At 44.1% G+C, this 22,914-nt stretch overlaps 1 protein-coding gene across 2 annotated transcripts in view; it reads right to left on the reverse strand.

Annotated features, from left to right (window-relative positions):
• Window positions 1-20,874, reverse strand: part of LAMTOR5 (late endosomal/lysosomal adaptor, MAPK and MTOR activator 5) — a 56,794-nt gene extending 35,920 nt beyond the window's left edge. Inside the window, exons 1-3 of one of the 2 annotated variants that reach the window (XM_078644797.1) lie at window positions 20,742-20,874; window positions 17,800-17,861; window positions 15,280-15,397 (exon numbers count right to left, since the gene is read on the reverse strand). In XM_078644797.1, the coding sequence (XP_078500923.1) occupies window positions 15,280-15,397; window positions 17,800-17,861; window positions 20,742-20,776 (215 nt within the window). In that variant the 5' untranslated portion in view covers window positions 20,777-20,874. Of the gene's footprint in view, window positions 1-15,279; window positions 15,398-17,799; window positions 17,862-20,462; window positions 20,596-20,741 lie in introns of those variants that run through there. The other variant, XM_078644798.1, reaches the window with a different exon arrangement.
• Between the last annotated feature and the right edge of the window lie 2,040 nt (window positions 20,875-22,914).

Below are 22,914 nucleotides of genomic sequence, written 5' to 3' on the forward strand. Positions count from 1 at the left end.
ACACTGGAGAAAATTCCACTTGGAACTGCTCAGTCAACGTATCCACTAACCTGACCAGCACATGAGGAGTTAAGCTGGGATCAAGAAAAATTCCCAAATGTTTCTGGTGTGGCCCCCTTAACAGGAACATATACTTTTCCCGAAGCACAATTCCTTTGAAATTCAAACTCTGCAACAAAGTAACCTATCAGTTCTATAGGTTTCCCCCCATAACTATAAGTCATAACATCAGGAGGATTGAGAGTAATTTTCCCTTTGAAACAAGAATCGTACTCCTCATCAGAAATCAAGGTCAACTTGGGCCCAGAGTCCATTATCATGACTACATAATCCATTGTGCTTTGTACATGTGGGTTCACATTCCATCCTTGTCGCCAACAAGGAAATCAAAGTGTCATAAGGTAGGAAACAAATGCTCCACGCAAGGTGTAATGAGAACTTCTTGTTTATTCCATGAAATAAACTCCAGCCACCGCCATCAACTGCTACACATAACTCCTCTTTCCAGTTTCCTTAACAACCGTTTCCAACTCAGAACTCTCTCCCATAGAGAAGGAGTTCGTCATGGAGGCTGGGTTATAATGAAAACATATATCCCAGTCCATATGAGACCTGCTTACAAATACATAGATTACCACAGACACTAGGTCATCCAGCAAATCTGTCTCTTACCTAGATTACACAATGGTAAACCATTCATTATACAACCGGGCGGTGGACTTCAGAAATAACTCTCCGTGGAGACGACCACCATTCACAGGAAATCTTGATTGGGTTCACCAAGTGTAAACACAAGCCTGCAACAGCCCTGTTGGGAGATGTCCACACTGAAAATCGCCTAACGTGGTGTTCCAGCACAGTAAAAGATCTGGCGAAAGTTCATTGCCCATGGGGATCCCAACCCAATATCAGCCTGGGAAACCTTTGATTACTTGACAACTAAAATACCCTGCTAAATGCATGAACAAGGGGAGCACCTTGGGCACTGTAAGGCCCCAGTCATGCCAAGACCTGTCCACTTGATGAGAGCTAACGGTTGAAGAATGGTTAGGCAATTACGGTGCTCCCCAAAGGACCAGTTACCTACTACAGTCCCTGCGAAAGGGGAGACGGTTACCAAACAAGATATACTATGGGCCGAACGGCACGCTTCAAGGTCAAATGACTAAGAACTTCTGGAAGATGATCAATGACATCGATAAAGGTCAAAGGGCCAATACAAATATAACCGAGAATGGCTGGGTGGAGCACCTGATGTCACATCTAAGAAAGTAGGAAAACCAAAGGAAATGATGGACGGAGCGTTGACAATACAATCACTCACCCCCAGTCAACTGATCTGGGTTTAATCCATCACCGTTCTTTAGCCCACTCTGCCACCCCAGTTCAGACATGGCCATATGCAAATCAGTCTGACCCTGTGCCTCATGGGAACAGTCCAGCCCGAACTGCCAAGCCATGCCTTCCCTGGACCGGAAACAAGCTTCCGAGGACCGGTTTCTGGCATTCCAGCCGTCTTCAGCCCGGCTTGCTTGAATCCAGTGGCAAAGTGAGCAAGGGACTCACGTCTGAGCATACCCTGCCACACTTACGGCAGCCAAAGCGGTACAAAAGGGGGTGGTGTGGGAAAGTGAGCAAGGGACTCACGTCTGAGCATACCCTGCCACACTTATGGCGGCCAAAGCGGTACAAAAGGGGGTGGTGATGGACGGAGCATCTGAACCAATCAAACACTCACACCCAGTCAAAAGATCTGGGTTTGATCCATCACCGTTCTGTGGCAGGGTATGCTCAGACGTGAGTGGTATGCAACGGTTACCACGCATTTTTTTACAACGCGGTACCGTTACCACGCTACTTTTACCACGCAAGTCGTTACCACGACTTGCGCTGGGGGGCGCTCCAGGATAGTAAATTGTTTAATTTACTATCCAACTCCTTCCCTAGAGTCCACGGGGACTGGAGTTGGAATAGTAAATTAAAAAATTTACTATCCAGCGCCCCTCCACGCAAGTCGTGGTAACGACTTGCGTGGTAAAAGTAGCGTTGTAACGGTACGCTTTGTAAAAGAACGCGTGGTACCGTCATACATCCGACGTGAGTCCCTTGCTCACTTTGCCACTGGATTCAAACAAGCCGGGCTGAAGACGGCTGGAATGCCAGAAACCGGTCCTCGGAAGCTTGTTTCCGGTCCAGGGAAGGCATGGCTTGGCAGTTCGGGCTGGACTGTTCCCATGAGGCACAGGGTCCGACTGATTTGCATATAGCCATGTCTGAACTGGGGTGGCAGAGTGGGCTAAAGAACGGTGATGGATCAAACCCAGATCTTTTGACTGGGTGTGAGTGTTTGATTGGTTCAGATGCTCCGTCCATCAGCACCCCCTTTTGTACCGCTTTGGTCTGAAATTAACCTGCAAAGAGGAAAGGGCGAATACTCAAAATAGCTCTAAGAAGAATAGAAAAATTTAGGTTGAACGAACTATGAACGAACTATGGAGACTAGACACACCCACCCTAGTATTCATAAGGGCGCTAAACAAAACCACTAAGCTGCAAAGCTGGCTGGAGTATAAAGCAGCAGTGCCTAAACAGACACATGGGTGGCTGGTACTTAAATCTTATGACAATCAAAAGGAGCTTCCCCTACTGGAGGCCACATATTCCCTGGAGGCCAGGCACATACTACTGTTGCTGAGATTGGGAGAGATTCCCACTCTGGACCTCATACCAAATTGGCAGGTAGAAGGCCAAAGCGGGGACATGAAATGTTTGTGTAACCAGACAAATAAGATACTTGGGAAATCTGCCCCCTATAAAGGCCACCAGCGGAGAACCCTGTGAAGGAAAGAATTTAAGGGATTAGGAGCTGCAGAACTTCAGTAACAGTCATTGAACCCACTGAACACAATGCTCTACACCCGTCTGGTATTTGTTAAGAACTTCCATGTTCAGTCAAGGCTAAGACTGTTTGCTAAGAGGGGTTCCCCCAACAGCCTATGGAAACTACCCATGTTAAGGCGGGCTGCTAGGGAGAATCAAGGCTCATCGGTTCCCTATCATACAACACTGGGTGTTGGTACCCGTACAACCAGACACTTGCACTGATGCACTTTACGTGTAAATTTGCACATATGGGCAGGGCTCAGTTAACTATGCAATGGTAAATGCTCAATTGCTAGATGTCCCTGTTACAAAATTCTTTCCATCTGGTGACATTTTTTTTTTATTGTGTGCGCCCGTTGTTTACTCCCTAGCATTTTATGCCATATTGGGTGTCAGCAGTACTATTATCAGACACTGTCGCGCTTTTTTCGTTATTTTGCGCATATGTGTAGGGCTCGGTTAACCACGCAAAATTGCCTAAGAATATGGGTCAAAACCGTGCAACGGTGTCACTTTTGATAAACTCCAAATCTCTTGCCGAGAATTACTCCACTCACGTTTTATTCTTGTTGAGCAACTATCTTACCTCAAAAATGTTCTTGCCAGAGTCTTTTACAAATCTGAAGTAAAATTCAGTTAACGAAAGAAAGACCTTACATCGTCTTCGCATGTAGGTGGAGGCACATTACTAATAGCTTCCAGTAGTTCTGTTTTTTTTGGCAAAATACTAGATTTGCTAAATTTAGGTCCTAGATATATATATATAATTTTGAACTGCAGTTATAATTTTTTAATTCTGCAGTCAATCCTCTGCTTTCCAACACATGACATTAAAATGCTTCATCCTCTACTGGAATTGTTTCCCCAACATAGCTGAAGAAATAGTAGGTGACACCACTTGTGAGTCTCTTAAGTGGCTAAGACCGTTCTTAAAGGTTTTATACTGGGAAGTCTAACTATATTTTGTTAGCTAGAGAAAGGATTTTATATGCAAGGCTGGACTATGAATTGTTGCATACTTTAATGAGACAAACAATACATTGTGTAAGCTTTTTGACCAATGGATGTTTCGCCCGGAGGGTGTGCATACTGTGAAAGAATGGTTGCCCATTGTCTGTTAGGTAACAATTTACACCAGTGTAGCTGTTTGGTAAAACTCTGAAAGACTGCCTCCACCCAATTAGCACTTCGACCTACCGCTTGTGAGTTTTGCAATTTAAAAGTTTGAGTACAGTGGCTAACTAACGCATTTTAAAACCTGTTACAGTATTTTAACTGTTATTTATTTTTAAAGTAGATTAATGTGGATATTAGGTTGTGTTAAATAATTTTAAAGTATGGCTACAGGTAGCTTTAGAAACCAGGAAGAACTATGCCGTTCATTCTTATTTAGCAGAGCTACATTTCATGTGTATGACAAGTACATGCTTATGGTAAGAGGTTGATAGTGTGAGCCAGTGGAGTGTGTGGACTGTGCTAGCATCTGTTAGAGGAAACGATTTTGGATTACCATTGAATGAATGCTGCACAAGATGGAGGTCAGAGGCACTCTGGTAGACTAGCATAGTGTATTACTAGCATTCCTGGTGATTTTTATGATACAACCACTGTTACCTCTAAGGTGTGCTCCTAGGCGGCAGCGCACACAGCAATCAATCTCCACGAAGGGGGCACACTGTAGCACACATTTTAATGGAGAGACCTTAAGGTCTAAGTGGAGAAATCGGGCAGACGAGAAATGAAAACAAACAGGGCAAATTAAACCTGAAAAGAAATCTTTTGCATCTGTGGATGCAGCGATCTCCATCGTGTTTGGCAGTGTTTGACTTTAAATGCAACAGATTGGAACGCAAAGACAAACGTTACCAAATATGACGGAGATCACCTTATTCACAGATGCAAAGTATTGCTTTTAGATACTGTCAGCGCTCAGACCCCATATTGCATTACTAGGGCTGATGGAGGAGGTGGGGGGTCCGAGGACGGAGGGTGTCTTCCTGGGGATGGCATGTTTGGTTGCCAAGTGAGATGTGGTCCGTGCCTGGAAGAAAAAACAACTGCTGACTGTTAGAGGTTGGCGTGCAAGAGTGGACTGGTGCGCTCACCACAAGAAGCCAATTCTTTAGGCCTGTGGTTAGCCACAGAAGCATGTCAGGAAATGGTGGGTCTACTATGGCATAACCATACGATGAAGTGCTGTTACCAGAGTTTGGTGCTGGAGCGGGATACTATACCGTACTTGTATGTGCATCAAACATTGTACTATGTTATGCCAATTTTTGTCCCAAAACTTTCTATAAAGATGGTTATAAAAAAAAATTTGTATATATTTTCAGCACTCGGCTTTTGTAGGGGCGTTCCCCATTAATTTATTAGCTCGCCCACCTGTACAAAACTTTGGGATTTAATGACACATCCAATGTTTAAAAAATAAATACATTTGGAAATATATATAGCGTTCAGTGAAACTGAAAGAAACCAGCAGATTTTAGCAAACCTCTATGAGCATACAATGAGGAATCAACTTCACTGCACGCTACACTGAGATTTCCATTTCCACATAGGTTTTTGGGTCGAGCCTGCAAGCGCATGTGTTTGCTTGCAACATTATTGTGTTCAGTAAATGACTTGCAGCCCACCCTTGCTTACAATTTGCTGCTACAGCTTCAGTCTTCTTTGCTGCCTCCTAACTAGCCAGAGCAGACCAAAAGTCAGTTCCGCTTGTCTCGGTGGAGCAGCGACCAAGCACAGATTAATCAATCTAAATCAGTGTCCGTCCACTCCTACTGACATGACGGAGGTACTATTTCTCCTCCCTACTCCCCCACCACGCTCAGTTCTTCCCCTCGCCGAACAGCACCGAACAATTGCTGGCCATTGTGCTCAAAACATGATGGAGAACTAATCGACTAACTGGAAGCTTAGGTGACGGTCCATTGCAGTTTCTAGTGGGTCAAAGCCAGTGAGAGGTCTCTGTTGTGCAACTTATGACCCCCACATTTCAGCTTTGTTAGTCTTTAACCTTCAAGACAATGAGATCACCAAGTAAGTATGTGTCTGTTCAGACAGCAGTTGTTTCTGTATGGAAGCAATACAAATCTTTATATGTGGACTTTTAAATAATAAGCAAACCCCAGCTTATTTAAAAGTTACTTCATTTTTTTCTTCAAAATATGAAAACAATTTTAGCACGTTTTAGCGTTGGATAAATGCAGTATTCCATAATAATCATTTTTAAAATCATAGTTTTTTTTTCTCTTGTTGCCTCCTTTTGATTTGCTTCTGTGTGAATTGAAAATAGACCGATAAGCGGCCACCATGGCATGGTGACTCATTTACCAATTTTTGAGATATAGACGGCCGTTTGTTTTTGTAAGTCTTTCTTTTATGTTTTTCAAATGCACTACTTAAACACAGTATGCGTTCAGAACTAGACTGCATTAACTCTTCTGAATGATTCTGGCGGCCATTTGGTTGCCTGACTCCGTGATACCCATCATAGCCTCTGGGTAAAAGTGTGTCTGGGGTCAAGAGGAAGAATACATACATTTGTGCTGAAGAGAAGGTTCACGTCTAATTTTCTGTCAGAATCCATGAAAAAGAAAAGTAGGCCCGCTTGGGCAGAGGGGAGTTGAAAATTCCCATACGGGTATCTGCTTCGCATCAGACATTATCTCTCAAGCCTTTTATTATCGGTGTGTTTTGCTCTGCAGTCTGCTACGTTCTTGAAAGGAATATCTGCATTTTTCATCTAAAAAAAAAAACCTTGCTATTTGGTTTATTTCACTTTTTATCCCCTGATCAGATTAACAGCTGCAGAGTGGCCACATCTCTGACATGCCTTTCAGCAAGATGAGCAGGGTCAGTGGTCCTAAAGACAGTTGTGGTTTGATGAGATCCTGTCAGCTGTGGACAGCTTGTGGTGTATCCATAGAAATGAAAGAAATAGAATGGCTAGGAGTGGGCGCTGTGAGAAAGGTTTGAAACAATAAACGTATTATTGAAATTAAGCTGTTCCTCTGCTTTTAAAAAGAGTGGCATCTTTTCTTTTAGATTTATCAACTGTCAAAGCCAAAGTTCTTTGAAGCATATGCCTTTCAAATTACAAAAAAATCTTAGACTGTACTTCAGCTTGTTACTTCTACATGTATGGTAAAGTCTGGTAAGTGAGATTTTGTTTATTTACTCTTTTGACTCTTAGTAAATGGGGAGCAAGCACTTCCAGGGGCGCTTGTTTCTTGCTGCTTTTTCACCAGGAAGTGTTTTTCTTATAGAATACAGCTAAAACCAGTTAGAGGTAAGCTCTTTCTTTAAAAAAGAAAAGAAAAAAAGAACGCAGGCTCGGTCAGAGACTGATCTTTCTTTAATGTTTAATCTGCACCGGCTGGAGATAAGAGGCCCATTTCAAACTGATGTTTGTGGGCTCCCTTATCATACCGAACACTACCCATATGAATAATCCCACTCAACAAAAAAAATTGAATTGATTTTGCTCATCGCTTTCTTTTGAACTAATGGGGTATGGTGGGGCCACATTTTACAGTCTTCCTTTCACTCCTTGTCGCCCCTCTCATTTGGTGTTTATTTTTAAATAGAGGCATTCTTTTCCTTCAATTCCTGTATCCCTACTAGCGTAGGCGATTTTCTCTTTCACTCGGGCTCTATCTATATAGTGCTGATTTTATCCATTTACCCTTTATCTCTCTGTGTTTCTCTGACTTTTCTGTCACTATCGCTCAGTGACTTTAACGTCTATCTAAGTCACTCTACCTTTATATTTTACAGTCCAATCACCCTACACTCTTTCGCCCTTTCACTATGTACCGGTTCCTGTCATATCTTTCTGACACTAACTCTGTAACACAACCTCTCATTTGGGTGAATCACAGAATGGGAGTAATGCTACAAGAGGTGTGCACCGATCTGAGAGCCTGTTTTGTAGTGGCTCACTGCTATAGGGCGGAGTTGGAAGTTCTGATTGTGGGGGTATCTGGACCCAATTATGATGACAGGCAGTTCTATCAGTCACTTAGCGCTTGTTCGCACCAATGAGGTGACCTAACACAGATTTGGGGGGGGAGGGGAGAGACTTTAATTGCATATAAGATCCTGCACAAGACCAGTCAGGTGGCCTACCAGGAAGACTCTCTGCAAAGGCAATACAAGATATAGCGGATCACATGGGATTTCTGGATATATGGAGACACCGCCAAGTGTGAACCATTACCGCGCACCTACCCGGACCACTCACTGGTAGTATTGTACGTGGAACTCCACACATGTAAGGCCACTGCTTTCACCTGGCGCTTCCACCTGTATTCACTACTGGATGCACTCTTTAAGGTTAAAATCGTGCAAGCCACAGTTGAATACTTTCCCAATAACATAGGATCGGTCGACAGTTTTGCCACAGTAGGGAGACCTTTAAGGTGTAAACTAGAGTCATCACAATCTCACAACATAAGGGGGTCCTCAGATCGCTAATCGATTGGCATACTTGGAATAGGAAATCGCAGAAATGGAGGGGAAGCGTCAGAGTTCGGGTGATGACCATATCCTCAGTGATATCAAGGCTAAGATATTGCCAATTGTGATGTCAAACACATGGGTAAATATGCAATTGCAAGGACGTATGGGAAGCGGGAACACCCAGGGGCCAGCCTGGCAGCGTGGATGCGCCCAAAGAGGGAGACAGAGGTGATCAAGGAAGTGCTGGACGAGAGCGGACAGCCGTTGCACAATGTAGACCAAATAGCAGAAAGATTCCGTAGCTACAATGCTCACACCGGATAGTACTGCCACTACTGATTATCTAGAACATATAGCAATGACATGGCTCACTGTAGAGCACAGGGAGCATCTGATGGTGCCACTGAACCCCGTGGAAGCATGCAGGCCTGGAAGGTGCTAGGTACTGATGGACTCACATGGGCCTTTAATAAGGCCTTCCAAGATTTACTCATACAGCACTTAGTCACACTATACGAGGAAATGGTACAGTAAGGAATATTGCTCCTGGCGATGCGTGAGGCCCTGATCATCACGTTCCTGAAAGCTGGCAAACAACCTAACAATTGCTCCTCGTATAGGCACTTGTCTTTATTAAATGTTGACACCAAATTATTTGCCAAAGTGCTAGCTAACAGGCTGGGCCCCGCTTTTGGTGGGAGTAGTGCGCCCTGAGCAGGACGGATTTGTGCCAGGCTGTAGTTTAACTAGTAATCTCAGAACATTGTTTGGGGCGCTGCAGCACGTAGACTCGGGGTGAGGACATGCTCTATCTTTTTAAACACGGACAAAGACATTCAACTCTGTGGAGTAGGAGTTTATGCGGATGCTCCAGCAGATTGAAGTGGGAGAGGTATTTGTACAATTAATCACAGTACTGTACACTGCACCGGTAGACCGGTCACCCGTATTCATGTTGGTAATGACATTAAGCCCACAATTTAGATTACAAGAGGTACCAGACAGGGTGCTCACTATTGCCATTGCTGTACGCAATGGTGGCAGAGCCACTGGCGTGTCTGGCGTGTGCCCTCTGAGAAAAGCATGGGCACAGGGGGTTAGGCTTCCCTGGCTACAATCTTATAATATCAGCATATGTAGATGATGTGCTGCTATATATTCACGACCCGGAGAGAACTCTCTCCTCTGTACTTAGGAAAGTTGGGAGGTTCGGGGGACTCTCAGGTCTCAGTCCATTATTTTTCCGCCTGCCCCCTCTATTACACTAACAACACTAGAGTTCCTCCTGGACAATGGACTCAGTGCATTATCTGGGTATACAGATTGATACTGACCCGGCGATAGTTCTTTTGGATAACTATGGGAAAGCGGTACATAAACTGGAAGACGATGCAAATCCTTGGATTAAGCTGCCACTGTCTCTAATAGATGTATAGCCCTCATGAAAATGGTTGTTCTCCCACATTCCTATTTCTATTCCAAACCACCCCCATACGCCCTTTGCATATGGTGTTTACTGCTTTACGCTCTTTGCTGATTAAACTGGAGTACCTGTATCGATGATTCAGTGGGTGCGCAACTGACTGTATAATTTATATTTATTTATTGAAGGAGTTTTATATAGCGCTAGCTTGACCCGAGGGTATCGGAGCGCTTCACAACAGTTTCTGAGCAAGATCCATACAATAAACAGTATTCTGATATATAAAAGTTTGGTAGTCCAAGTGTGCTGAGCAAGATTTATACAATAAACTATATTCGGACATATAAGTTTGGTAGTCCAAGTGTGCTGAGCAGCATTAAGGTAGTGCGCGAGTCCTAGGATAACCTCGTATTGTGCATGTTGTCTTGAGGTTGATACAATAAAGCAGGGTTCAACAAAATAGGTTCGGAAATCCAAGTGTGCTGAGCAGCATTGATGACGTCTGTGAGTCCTGAGATAACCTCATAGAGAGCACGTTGTCTTGGGGTTAAACCAATTAAGAGGGGGGAGGAGCAACTGGAATAGCAGGGAGGAGGAAAGTCTTAGAGCTACAATGTCAGGAAGAGATGACGAGCAGGGAAAAGTGAATTGATGGCGGCTATCCATTCGGGAGGGAGTGGTTGAGGAAAAGGATTTTAAGTTGTTTTTTGAAGGACGGGATGGTCCTGATGTCGGCTGGAATGGCGTTCCAAATTTTGGGCGCATTACCGGCAAAGGATCGTGCAGCAGTTTTTTGTTTGCGTGTTTTGAAGGGGATGAGTAGTAGGGTACTGGAGCTCCCGTGGGTCCTTGTCTGACCAGCCCTCTTGAGTTTGGCAGCCAAGTACTCAGGTTTACCTGTGTGAAGGGCTTCATGTGTGAGGCAGGCAGTTCTGTATCTGGCACGCAGTTCTATTGGAAGCCATTTTAGTTCTCTGAGTGCTGGTGAGATGTGATCGAATTTCCTGATTCCAGTGACCATTCTGGCTGCTGCATTGAGAGTGGTTTTGAGGGGTGCTATGTGCGATATTGCTGTACCAGTGAGGGTGGCATTCTCATAGTCGAGTCATGATAGCACCAGTGATTGGGTGGCTTGTTTGAGGTCATTGGTTGGGATGAATTATTTTATTTTGTTGAGTAACTTCAAGTTGATAAAGGCACTCTTTGCGGAGTTCTTGATGTGATTGGCTATGTCGAGTTTTGAGTCTAGAGTAATTCCTAATGACTTAACGGAGTGGGTCAGAGTGTGATTGCTGTTGAGAGCATCCAAAGCTTTCAGCCATTCTGAATTATGTGGGTTCTCCTCTTTGTTGAAGAGGAGTATTTTGGTTTAGTCTTGGTTGAGTTTTAGGTGGTTAAGTGACAGCCAATGTTAGATTTCTTTTAGAGTGGCGTTTAGTCTGTGGATGTCCTCGATGGAGGTGGTTTCAAGATAGATTTGGGTGTCATCTGCATAGAGGTGGAAAGGGATGTTTGCCTTTTTGAGTATGGTGGTGAGGTGCTCTATGTATATGTTGAACAGTTGGGTTGAAAGCACTGAACCTTGGGGGAACGCCCCTGTTGATCTGGTGTAGGTCGGAGGTAACGTTTTTTATTTTTATCCTTTGTGAGCGGCTGTGTAGGAAGGAGGAGAACCAGCGTAGGACCTACCCTTTCTTGAAGCGCCTCAATGAGATGTTGGTGATCAACCGTGTCAAAGGCTGCCAAAAGGTCTAGGAGAATGAGGAGGCAGCATTGGTCGGTATCGAGGCATTTGTGGATGTCGTCAGTGATGTTAAGGATCGCGGTCTCGGTGCTGTTGCCTTTTCTGAAACCCGATTGGTGGGGGTCAAGAAGGTTGATGTTGTCCATGTGCTGAGTCAGTTGTTGGAGGACACATTTTTCCAGTATTTTGGATAGGACGGGGAGATTGGAGACGGGTCTGACGTTGTTCAGTTCCTTGGAGTCAAGGCCTGTTTTTTTTTTTTAGTAGTGGTGTGACTTGGCCAACTTTGAGGCATTCAGGTATGATGCCGGTTCTCAGGCAGCTGTTAATGATCTTGCAAGAGAACGGGGCTATAAAGGGACTCAGTTTTTTGGTCAGTTTGGTGGGAATCGGGTCAAGGACGTGAGAGGCTGTTTTGGAGGTGGAGATTAGTTTGAGGATCTCGGATTCTGGGATGGGGATGAAGGACTTCCAGGTTTTAGAGGGGTGCTTGGGCGAGCTATCTACTGTCATCGGCAGCAGGTTTTTGCAGACGGGGTTGACGTTGATTTCCAATGAGAGCTCAATCGTGGTGATTTTTTCTTCGAAGAAGTTGGCAAAGTTTTCACACAAGTCTTTGGAGGCCTCTAGGGAGGATTCCAGGGGTTTGGAGGTTTGTTGTTTGATGATTCTGAATAGTTCGTTGGGCCTGTTTTTTGTGTTGTCAAGGGCGTCGCAGAAGAAGGTTGATTTTACATTGCTGATGTGTTTTTTGTATTTCCTTCGGGTTGCTTTGAGTTGTTCGAGTAGGCTTGAGATAGGGTTGCTCCTCCACAGTCTTTCTGAAGCTCTTAGTTGTCTTCTTTCTTTGTTAATGTCAGTGTTAAACCACGTTCTGGAGGGGATGCTCCTGATTTTTTTTAGTCTTAAGGGGGCTACTGCATTGTCCATGGGGGCAGTGAGGAGAGAGCCAACCCTTCTCTCTAGGTCAGTCATGTTAATCTGGGTGAAGTTTCTAGTCCATTTCGGAGGGTTTTGGGAGGGGGTTTAGCAGTATGAGTGATTAGGTATCTCAGTGAATGAATGGGTGAGTGACTGGTTGTGTGAATGTCTGTATCTGTCTGTCAGTTGGTGTCTAAGTGGCTATATGGGTCTGTGAGTGGGCGCGTGAGTGGCTGTGCAGGTGACTGATTGTCTAAGTACCTCTATGGGTGTCTGAGTGTCTGTTGGTGGTGAGGGAGTGTGTGCCTGTATGGATGAGTGAGTCAGTGACTTTGTGTGTTACCCAGTTTATGAGGGGCTGTATAGGTGCGTGTATGGCTGTGTTGGTGAGTGAGTGTGTCAGTGGTATATGGGTGAGTAACTGGGTATGTGAGGCAGTATAGGTGACTGATGTGGAATATGAGTGACTATCTGAGTGGGTGAGAGAATGTGAGTGGCTAAATGAAGGAGTGTGTGCTTCCGTCAGTGACTTTATAGGTGAGTGAATATGTGTTAGTATTTGTATGAGTAAATAAGTGGGTGTGTGTAAGTGTATGGGTGAGTAAGTGGCTGTTTAATTGACTGTATGAGTGAGTGTCTGGGTATGTGAGTACCTCTATGGGTGATTAACTCAGTGTGTGAGTGGCTGTATGGGTGAATATGTAAATGGATGTATTAGTGAATGAGTGGCTGCATCAGTCAGTGAGTGGGTGTGTAAGTACTGGTATGGGTCTGTGAATGGGTTTGTGGGAGTTGGTGTATGAAAGGTTCTATGGGGTGTGAGGGGGTGCATCAGTGATTCTGTGGATGATGTAATCAGTGATGTCACGGACCTGGTCATATCATTAGTAATGTAATATGTGAGGTCAAATGCAGTGCATTGCGGGGCGTAAGTTATAGTTAGCAGAGCTAACTAGAACTGCAAAGTTTCTCTGGCTTTGTATGAGTGAAACCTGAGGAGAACTATAACGTCTCTGTAACCTTTGGTTTTTAAATATGTATATTTAACACAGAACCTAAGGTAGAGTTGGAACCCAGAATGAAGCCTGGGCAGGGGACAAGCTGCAGTGAATTAGGAAAGAAGCATGCTAAATGTAACAAGACTCCTCTCTGGATTTTCTGGTGGAATTCCAAGATTGGTGTATTGCATTAGCTGCACCACACCCTATCCAAAATGTCACTACTAACTATTTGCCTTTAGACAATACAGTTTGAATAATAACATTTAAAAATATAATTGACCATTTAGTTCATTTGTGTAAAAAATTAAACAGTTCTTTCACCTGATCACCCAAGAGGTAGAAGGGTCGCTTGCATAATGACTCATGGTAAGTTCCATTTGCGCACACATCTCAGAATAATGTGCACTAAGACACTGCATTCCCGCTCACCAAACAAAATAATTACAGGGAACATTGGATACAGCATTAAGAAATGTGGGATTAAGGAGACGGGGCTCTTTGTGGGATTAAGGAGACGGGGCTCTTTGTAGAAGTGCAAAAGTAACTATATGGTGAGATCCTACATTTTGAACCTTCCAGGAGCACTCCTATTAGCCTAGATTGAGCGTGTGGGGAGGTGGGGAACCTTTCATATCAGGGCCTAAATCTTTTCCCCCAGTGGTGCGGCTTTTAAAATGCCTGTTCACTCTTTGTGTTCATGTTATGGATACTCTCTTCTGAGACTCCCTTCATCAGCCCCATGTTGCTGAACCTGAAGACAAAGACGGTGTCTAATCTGGGAAGAGAAGGGATACACAAATAAGGATATAGCCTCAAACCTGTTCCAGAACAGAGCATGGAGAATCAAAAATCCATGTCTGTAAAGAAGTATAAGAGGAGGGCTGAACCAGATATGAATAATCCAAGACCCCTCATTGGTCAGTGTCCTTGACACAGAGTGTCAGGGAGAGTACCGAGATCCGTGGCTGGTGTCATTAGGAGCAAATTTGCCAGAGGTGAGGGGATATCACCTGAAGAAGTCTGCAACAACCTGCTAGAGGAGAGAAGTGGGTCTATTCTGTAAGGAAGTCTGTCTTTCCCACTGAGAAAGGCTTGTAGAGGGCATTCCGGCAAAGGCATCCCTGAGGGAACACGTCTACTGAGAAACAAAGCCCAGCTACAGCGGCCTGAGAGAAATGCTGTTCAGTAGAAGCAGGCAAGACTTTACACAAACCAACTAAACCCACACCCACGAGTCGTGCAGCCCTAATCTGAATAAGCGCTCCACCACTTCAGTGTGTGCCCCACACCACCCCCCTGATTACGCCTTGAACTGCTTGCGTTTTTTACCCTGAGAGTCAAGATCTAAAGGGGTGTGCTTTGACATCAGTTTTTAGTGGCTATAAGAGGTCAGGCCCTGGGAAATCAGTGGTAAAAAGACTCAGTCCCCACAGTTGAGGAGCAATAACCCATGAGTGCCACCAATCCCCAAAAAGGTTCTGACAAACAACAGTTTAAGATGTCATTTTAGGTCCTGTAAAGTTATGAATCCAAATCAATAAATCAATTCATAAAAGTCTGGGAGCAAAAGCACATAATAAGTAGTAAGGGCCTGCATCATAAAACTAGTCAGGGAAACAAAGACTAGATTGTCAGACGAACCGTACCTAGAATGAAATATTTCAAAGTTTTACTAAATATTGGAAGGTTATGGCAGCAACCTATTTAACATGGTTCTCCCCACCCTTCGTAGAAAAAGCACTCTAAAGTACTCAGACAGCAGTAAAAAGGAACACAGGTTGCATAACAGAGTTCAGTGTAAACTTAGCAACCAGGTGGGAACACAACAAAAAACTCACCCACTATCCGACTCAAGGCAAACCACTGGTACATCAGTAGGGTCGGAGGTGAGTTGGGCCGCTTGCTGAGCAAGAACAGAGATCACACCAGCATGCTCATCCGAAAGGCTCCCTCGACCTAGGACAAAAAGCATATCAATATGGGTATGCATATACTAAATAGCTATTAAGCTGTTGTACAATGATCGAGGTTTCTCAGGGCTAAGACTAATATGTAGCTGTTATTTGCCCCCATCTGTTAAATAAATCTCTTGTTTTGAAAGAAATAATTATATTCCTCGTGTTGTGTGACATGTAGTGTTTATACCAATATAACCACAGCCCATAAACAAAATAATTGGCAAACATGTTGTGCATGCCATTTTCCAGGCACATGGTTTGACAGCAATCGCTTTCTGGTCCAGAAGATATGAACTGTCAGAAAGATGGAAGTTTTTTTTTTTGATGTTAAGATAATTCTTTAATTGTTCCAAGTACCAAGTCTGCTCCGTAGCGAGGCACTCCTTCACATTACGACCTGTGGAGCTGAACAAGAAGTTAACTACCTAGAATATGAAGGCTCTATAACCCATTTTATAAGGTTGGTAATTTTATAAAATATTTTAAATGTAACATTTATCTATAGAACGTATGACAAAGTAGCATCCAAAGTAAAACATTTTAATATGACTCGAGTCATAGAGCGCATTTAAATAAAATCATGGAATACTAGTGCCTGAATCCTACTACAACCTTCCATTATTGAAACTCACATAAATACAAAATGAGCAACGAGCCCAATCAACAGCACCTCCCCTTTGTCACAAAATAAATAATTTCCAGAAGAACGCTGTGCACCAGCTATGAGCACCAGCTGCTCAAAGGTGCGACCTAAGGCCACAATGGAGAAAAATACATTTCGTGGAGCACCCTTATTGAAACCCATACAGTCATCAGATCTGACCTCTGAGAGATTCCAGTGAAGCTGTGGGCTTCAAGATGGGTTCTAGAGTGTAACCATTACTCCAACATACAGACTCTTTTAATGTAGTACTGGTACCATATGCTGCCTTCTGAAAGTAGTTCAGAGCTTTGCATGGTCTTACACATGACCATCCCCTTCACTTGATGAGGACACACGTCTTCAACAGCTCCACCCTTATACCCAGATTGGTGCTCACAGAATCCCGCTTCTCTCACACTCATCACAATTCTGTAGTACTGGGTATTTGCATTATCTGTGTATTTCCTGCCCCACCTAGTCTTCGCTCCTTATTACTTGGCACAATCAGTCTCTGCGGCAACGATCAGGTTCAAGTCATGCACCCCTAGCTAACATCATGAGATCCCATGGGTTCATCCCTGTATCGTATGCAGACGATACCCAACTCCTCTTTCCGTTTAAAACTATGACTCCGCAAGTACGTAGCTCCTTTTCCCAAGGGATGAAAGAGGTGGCATTCTGGATGGCAGCTAACTTCCTCCAGTGTAACGTCTCCAAGACAGAGGTGATGCTCTTTGGGGAAGCCAAACGTCTGTGGACCCCTGACTGGTGGCCTCAAGATCTAGGCCCAGTCCCCGAACCCAAGGCGGTTGTGAAAGATCTGGGAGTTAAACTGGATCAGGAACTCAATCTTAAACATCATGCCAATCAAGTGGTGAGTTGCTGTTTCCATGTAATTGGGCTTCTCCGACGGGTATTCCCACTGCTTCCAGATACCACCAGGAAAACTCTAGTTCAGTCGCTCGTCTTGAGCAGACTGGACTATTGTAATGGTTTGCTGCTAGCCGCAAATGAGGGGACTATTGCCAGACTGCAAGTGGTGCAGAACACGGCTGCTCGCCTTGTCCTTAACGCCCCAGCCCGCACACCCTCTAAACCACTGTTAAGCAAACTCCATTGGCTTACAGTGAAACAGAGAGTGTTGTTTAAAACCGGGTGCATTATTCACAAGTGCATCTCGGGTAATGGTCCCAATTACTTGTCTCAAAAATTTCACCCCTACATTCCCTCAAGATCTTTGAGATCTGGAGATCGGGAACTGTTGGTTGTCCCCAGGTTCTGGAAGACAAGACAAGGGGGAAGGGCGCTATCAGTAGCAGGCCCGAAAGTCTGGAATGATCTTCCTTATGAACTTAGATCATGTAAAGAACTTTTCCCCTTTAGGAAAAAATTAAAAACTTTCCTGTTTAACTATTAGTTCCTGTTGGACATTATAAATAAATGATAGGATAGTGATCTAAGATGTTGCCAAGGGCGCGGAGATACTCCTTATGGAGTCGATTCCCAGCGCGGTATAAGTGTGCAAATAAATAAATAAATAAAATACAAAGTGCATCAGTTATGTGCAGCAGCGGGTTAGCAAAATGTCGAATAGTCTAGCCTGGAAATAACCATCTGTCACATTACTGATACTTTTTTAACTTCTTACATACATTTCATTTAATCGCTAATGTCTGGTAGGAATTGTGTGTAGTGTAGTGCCGCCTGTTAATGATTGTGAACATATTATGTGGTGTGGTAAGAGCATAGACACTTACAACCCAGATTCAGCCCTTGTGAGTCAGTACACAAGATCCCAACGATGGAGGGATTCTTCATCCTAAGGAGAAAGACAAGTTTCAGACATAAAAAAGCATCCTTTCTTCCATTTGTATCATACCTTCACAGTAATACAGTGTTTTAAAAGCAGGATAAGTCAGCAAGGTGTTGCCAAAGTCAATATACAGAATGCATGAAATAATCAAGGCTGTCTTCTACAGAGGGTTCTACGCGATATCAAATAGGCAAAAGTGAAGCTCGAACTGTCCAGGTCTTCACCTGGAACTGAAAAGTGGGAAAATCCATGTTATTGACAGCTATCCATGCACAGTCCTATGCTCCCTCCCTCAAATCATGTTCTGCTCCCGAGATGGTGCATTTAATCAGCTGCACCGGGGTAAATGAGTAAGGGGATCCATGAAAAACATGGCCTAACCCCCTCCATCCTCTCCTACCTAAAAAATATAATATAAACCACAATCAGCTGCTTCAGGCATTCTCCCTCACTCAAATAATTTGATAAATACCTCACATCCAGCCATGCTCCTTTAGCACCCTAGTCTCCGCCAAAAACACTTAGCATCCTGGCACCATCCATCTGTTTTGCCAACAATATATACATATTTGTAATGATATTTTTTGCATTTATCTTTGTGTTCATTAAAGTACATTTCGGTTTTGAACGAAAAGACATTGCTTATCCAATGATTTATTGAGTGATTAGTATATGTGCTTTGGAATGCTGAGTTATCAACCCACATCAACTTCCTGAATAAGCCTTGGACTGCTCTGGTCTACCCTCCTCAAGAATCAAGCATCGAAGGCATATGCTTGGTTTTTCAATTTGGGTTGACAACAGTATGAGAAGCCTGGGACATCAGTGGTAAACAACCTTACTTAATACAATTGATGCCCTGAGACCCAAGAATGCTTAAGCTCTCTACCCTACCAAACTCACAAAACATATCATTATAGTCACACATGTCTATTTGGTATAAGATGGCTCAATGGGTTAATACCTCAGTTCCGAGATCGTTATTTAACCTGCATGCCACTAATTATGATCATATGAAATAGTTCAGTAAGTTCGGCAACCACCTAGATGATTTACATGGAAACTACAAGCATACTTTTTGAATCCTTGCAGGATTTAAACACAATTGTTTGTTAAGTGAGATAAAATGTGATCCATTGGGTATTAATAAAATCTAAGTAATAAGTGTTGAAAGCATTCACTTGTAATGTGTCTTATATAAATGGGTTTTGGCGTACTTATACACACAGAACCACTTAACATTATCACAATGTACATATTCCTACTTTTACACAGAGCTTGCCTCAAAATTACTTTTAAACCTCAGTTTATCACTTGTACCTCAAACCACTTCAAGGAGTTCTGAGAACCCATACAAATTAAATTAGGGATTTCCAAGAAGTGAGCGATTTACCACTAGCATTGTGGAAAGATAAGCATGGTTTTTCACCAAATTTGGAACATGTCCTAGTTTTCAGAGAGGGTTGACTCAAACAGTGGGAGGCATGTTTTTATGTGTTCCAAAGCTGAACTAGTTAGCAGCCGTTGTCGAAGAGCATTTTAAATACCAGATATGAAATAAGGTTTAACCATTATATTACATTTATTTCCCAAAAGCCTTGTCTGTGTTTTAATGTCAGACATGCCAATAGACCCAATTCAGGCAGGAAACTCCCAAAATGGGAGTTATTTGGTTGCTCCAGTCTGAAATTGCTCCTCCTTCAATAGAAGTCAATTGGAGAAATGCTTTCCCCAGACTATTTTTTCAAAATCTCCCACTTTCCTCTTCTAAAATGTTGGAATGTGTACGCTGTTGATGCGCTCTGTCCTTCTGTGCCTGATGTAAAGTTGTAGCCCTCCTATTTTTGCGAAATGCCCCGCTTTTTGGTTTTAAACATCCGGTCACCCTAACTACATGGCGAAGGAACTGAATGTGTGAGAGTCCCTCCATGCGTTACATTGTTAGAACACCAAAACACACAAGGTGATGGACGGAATGTTGCACATTGGCAAAACATTCACCCCCAGTCACAGGTCTGGGTTTAATCCATCGTTATTTTGCTCACCACGCCACCCCAGTTCAGACATGGCCATATGCAAATCAGTCTTGACCCTGTGCCTCATGGGAACAGTCCAGCCCGAACGGCCAAGCAATGTCTTTCCTGGACCGGAATCAAGCATCCTAGGACCGGTTTCTGATCATCAGCCAGGATAGCTTGACTCCAGTGGTGTAGCGAGCACGGGACCCACGTCTGGGCATAGACATTGTTAGAACACAGCATTCTGAACACAGTCTAACAGATTCACTTAGGGTGGAGAAGAACAGGTTCTAGAACAGCTGCTGTAAACAGAATCCAGCTGGTCCCAGCACTACATCCCAGCTGCTTCATCTCATAACCTGCCTACCGCCAGCACCCACTCGACTGAACAAACACAACTGCTATAGCAGTACAAGTTTCCCTCTGTGTGAAGAGCTAAGCATCTTAACTCTAAGGTCACCCAAATATGATTTTTTTCCATGTATTACACACTTCATTTTCAATACGGAAAATAAATATCAACTGGTTTTGAACATACTTACTTTCCCTTATCCCGTGCCCCACCCCTTAACTCAATTTCCGTAGATACCTCTTCAGCCGCCTCCTTCCACAGCACATCTACTAGAGCTGCCTGCATGGTGCGGTCATTTCTGCTGTTCGTGCACTGCGCCCTACCCATAATCCGCTAACTTAATTGCCCTAATGCCTTCCCACTTGTTCTCAGTCTCACACGTAGTCCTGCACCTCATTTCCTTTAAGTTACCCTCTCGAGTTTCCTAAACGCTTCCATCACGCCTCACCCCCTATTTCAACCAGACGCTGCTACCATGCCCCTGCATGTTCATGCCTCCCCCTGCCCCGTCCTCACGTCTCCTCCAGATGCTGCTCCAGAGCGGATTCCATGCTCTCAACACCACTTCTCCGCCTGACCCTGTATCAGCTGACTGCACACAGTTCCTATTCAACCCACAATTCTGTGCGAAACGTCATCTGTCATCCGCAAAGGACCGAGGCCTAGCGCCATCTTTGAGTGGGAAAATGCGTCGTATTTCTTGTCGTACTTCTGTTTTTCTAAGTCTCTCCGAGTGATGGCCCTTCGGGTCTTCACAATAGAGTAACAATACACTGCTGTTGTACTATTTCTTTGTAGTCCTGAACGGTCACCGTGTCCTAACTCTCGTATTTGCTACTGAAGGTATTTTCAACATGGAAAAGGCACAAAAAAAAAAACAATTGGCACTCCAAATTGCTCGATTTTCAGCCCCCTTGCCCCAACCATTAGCCTTTCAATTTCCGTTGATCCTTCTTCAGCCTATTCCTCCTCTCTTTCCACTTCACGTCTCTACTACATGTGGCCTGCAGGGTCGCAACTCGAATCGAACTTAATTGGGTGGGGTGGGGCCTAAGAGGTCGACCAATTGAGGAGGGACTGACACCAAGAGCCACTACAGGATAACAGAGTGATACATTGTGCATGTGTAACATCTTGGTTAAACCTGGTAGGATTACATAGCTGCCAACTTTTCAGAATGCCTATGTGTGACATTTTAGGGCTAATAAGGATAATAAAATGACCGGTAAGTAAGACATTACTGACTTCCTGTTGCATAATTGATTTCAACATTGTCAAAAAATTGCTGGAACCATTAAACGAATTCAGCTCTATCTAGCTGCTGGAAATTGGACCTCATCTATAGCCTGTGTGTTTCTGATGAATTGGCACCACCCTGTGGTCGCTGTCACACACTGCAGATATGTGGAATGGCCAGTACTCTTGTTTCTTCTCGCCTATGCTGCCTAAATGTTTTCATTCAACAGCGAAATGGACGAGGTTGAACGCAGTTCCACTCGAAATCCTACACTTGCCAAATAGTTTAGCCTAAGAAAAATTGCGAGGCGAAGATTCTGAATTAGTTTTGAGACCATATGAATACATTCATTCTGGAAATGAATACAAAATTTGCTAGCATTTGCACAATTAATTTTCAATTCTATTAATGACACAGAGGTGAAGATTATGCTTCTTTACGGTCAAATTTTCAGCAGTCAATAAAAACATTCAAAAACCAAAACATACTACATTTCCCATGACACCATGTTGTGTAACCACCAATCACAGTTCTTCTGTTCATACAAGTAACATTAACCACATCTCGCAAGCCTCCTTCTTTGCAGCAAACAATCAATCAATCATAACATTTGTAAGGCGCACTGCTCACCCGTGAGGGTCTCAAGGCGTTGGGGGTTGGGGGTGCTGTTACTGCTCGAGTAGCTAGGTCTTGAGTAGCCTCCTGAAGGTAAGTAGGTCCTGGGTTTGCCGTAGGAGGATGGGGAGGGTGTTCTAGGTTTTGGCGACGAGGTGGGAGAACGATCTGACACCGGTGGTCGCTCTTCGGATGCGGGCGACGGTTGCGAGGTCGGCGGAGCGAGGTGTAGAAGGTGAGACATCTGTTGAGGTATGCCGGTCCATTGTTGTGGAGCGCTTTGTGAGCGTGGGTGTGGAGCTCGAAGGTGATCCTCACGTTGATAGGTAGCCAGTGCAGGTCTTTCAGGGGGGGTGTGATGTGGCTGCGGCGAGGGATGTCGAGGATCCCTCCCACATAGGGTGAACAGCAAAACACACAAGATGATGGACGGAATGTTGCACAATGGCAAAACATTCACCCCCAGTCACAGATCTGGGTTTAATCCATCGTTATTTTGCTCACTGGAGTCAAGCTATCCTGGCTGAAGACGGCTGATAGCCAGAAACCGGTCCTAGGATGCTTGATTCTGGTCTAGGGAAGACATGGCTTGGCAGTTCGGGCTGGACTGTTCCCATGAGGCACAGGGTCAAGACTGGTTTGCATATAGCCATGTCTGAACTGGGGTAGCTTGGTGAGTAAAATAACAATGGATTAAACCCCGATCTGTGACTGGGGGTGAATGTTTTGCCATTGTGCAACATTCCGTCCAACATCTTGTGTGTTTTGCTGTTCACCCTATGTGGGAAGGGTTTGCCCAGACGTAGGTCCCACTAAGCCACTGGAGTCAAGCTATCC

The sequence above is a fragment of the Lissotriton helveticus genome, chromosome 5_1, assembly GCF_964261635.1.
Source record: "Lissotriton helveticus chromosome 5_1, aLisHel1.1, whole genome shotgun sequence".
In the NCBI taxonomy this organism is placed as follows: Eukaryota; Metazoa; Chordata; class Amphibia; order Caudata; family Salamandridae; genus Lissotriton; species Lissotriton helveticus.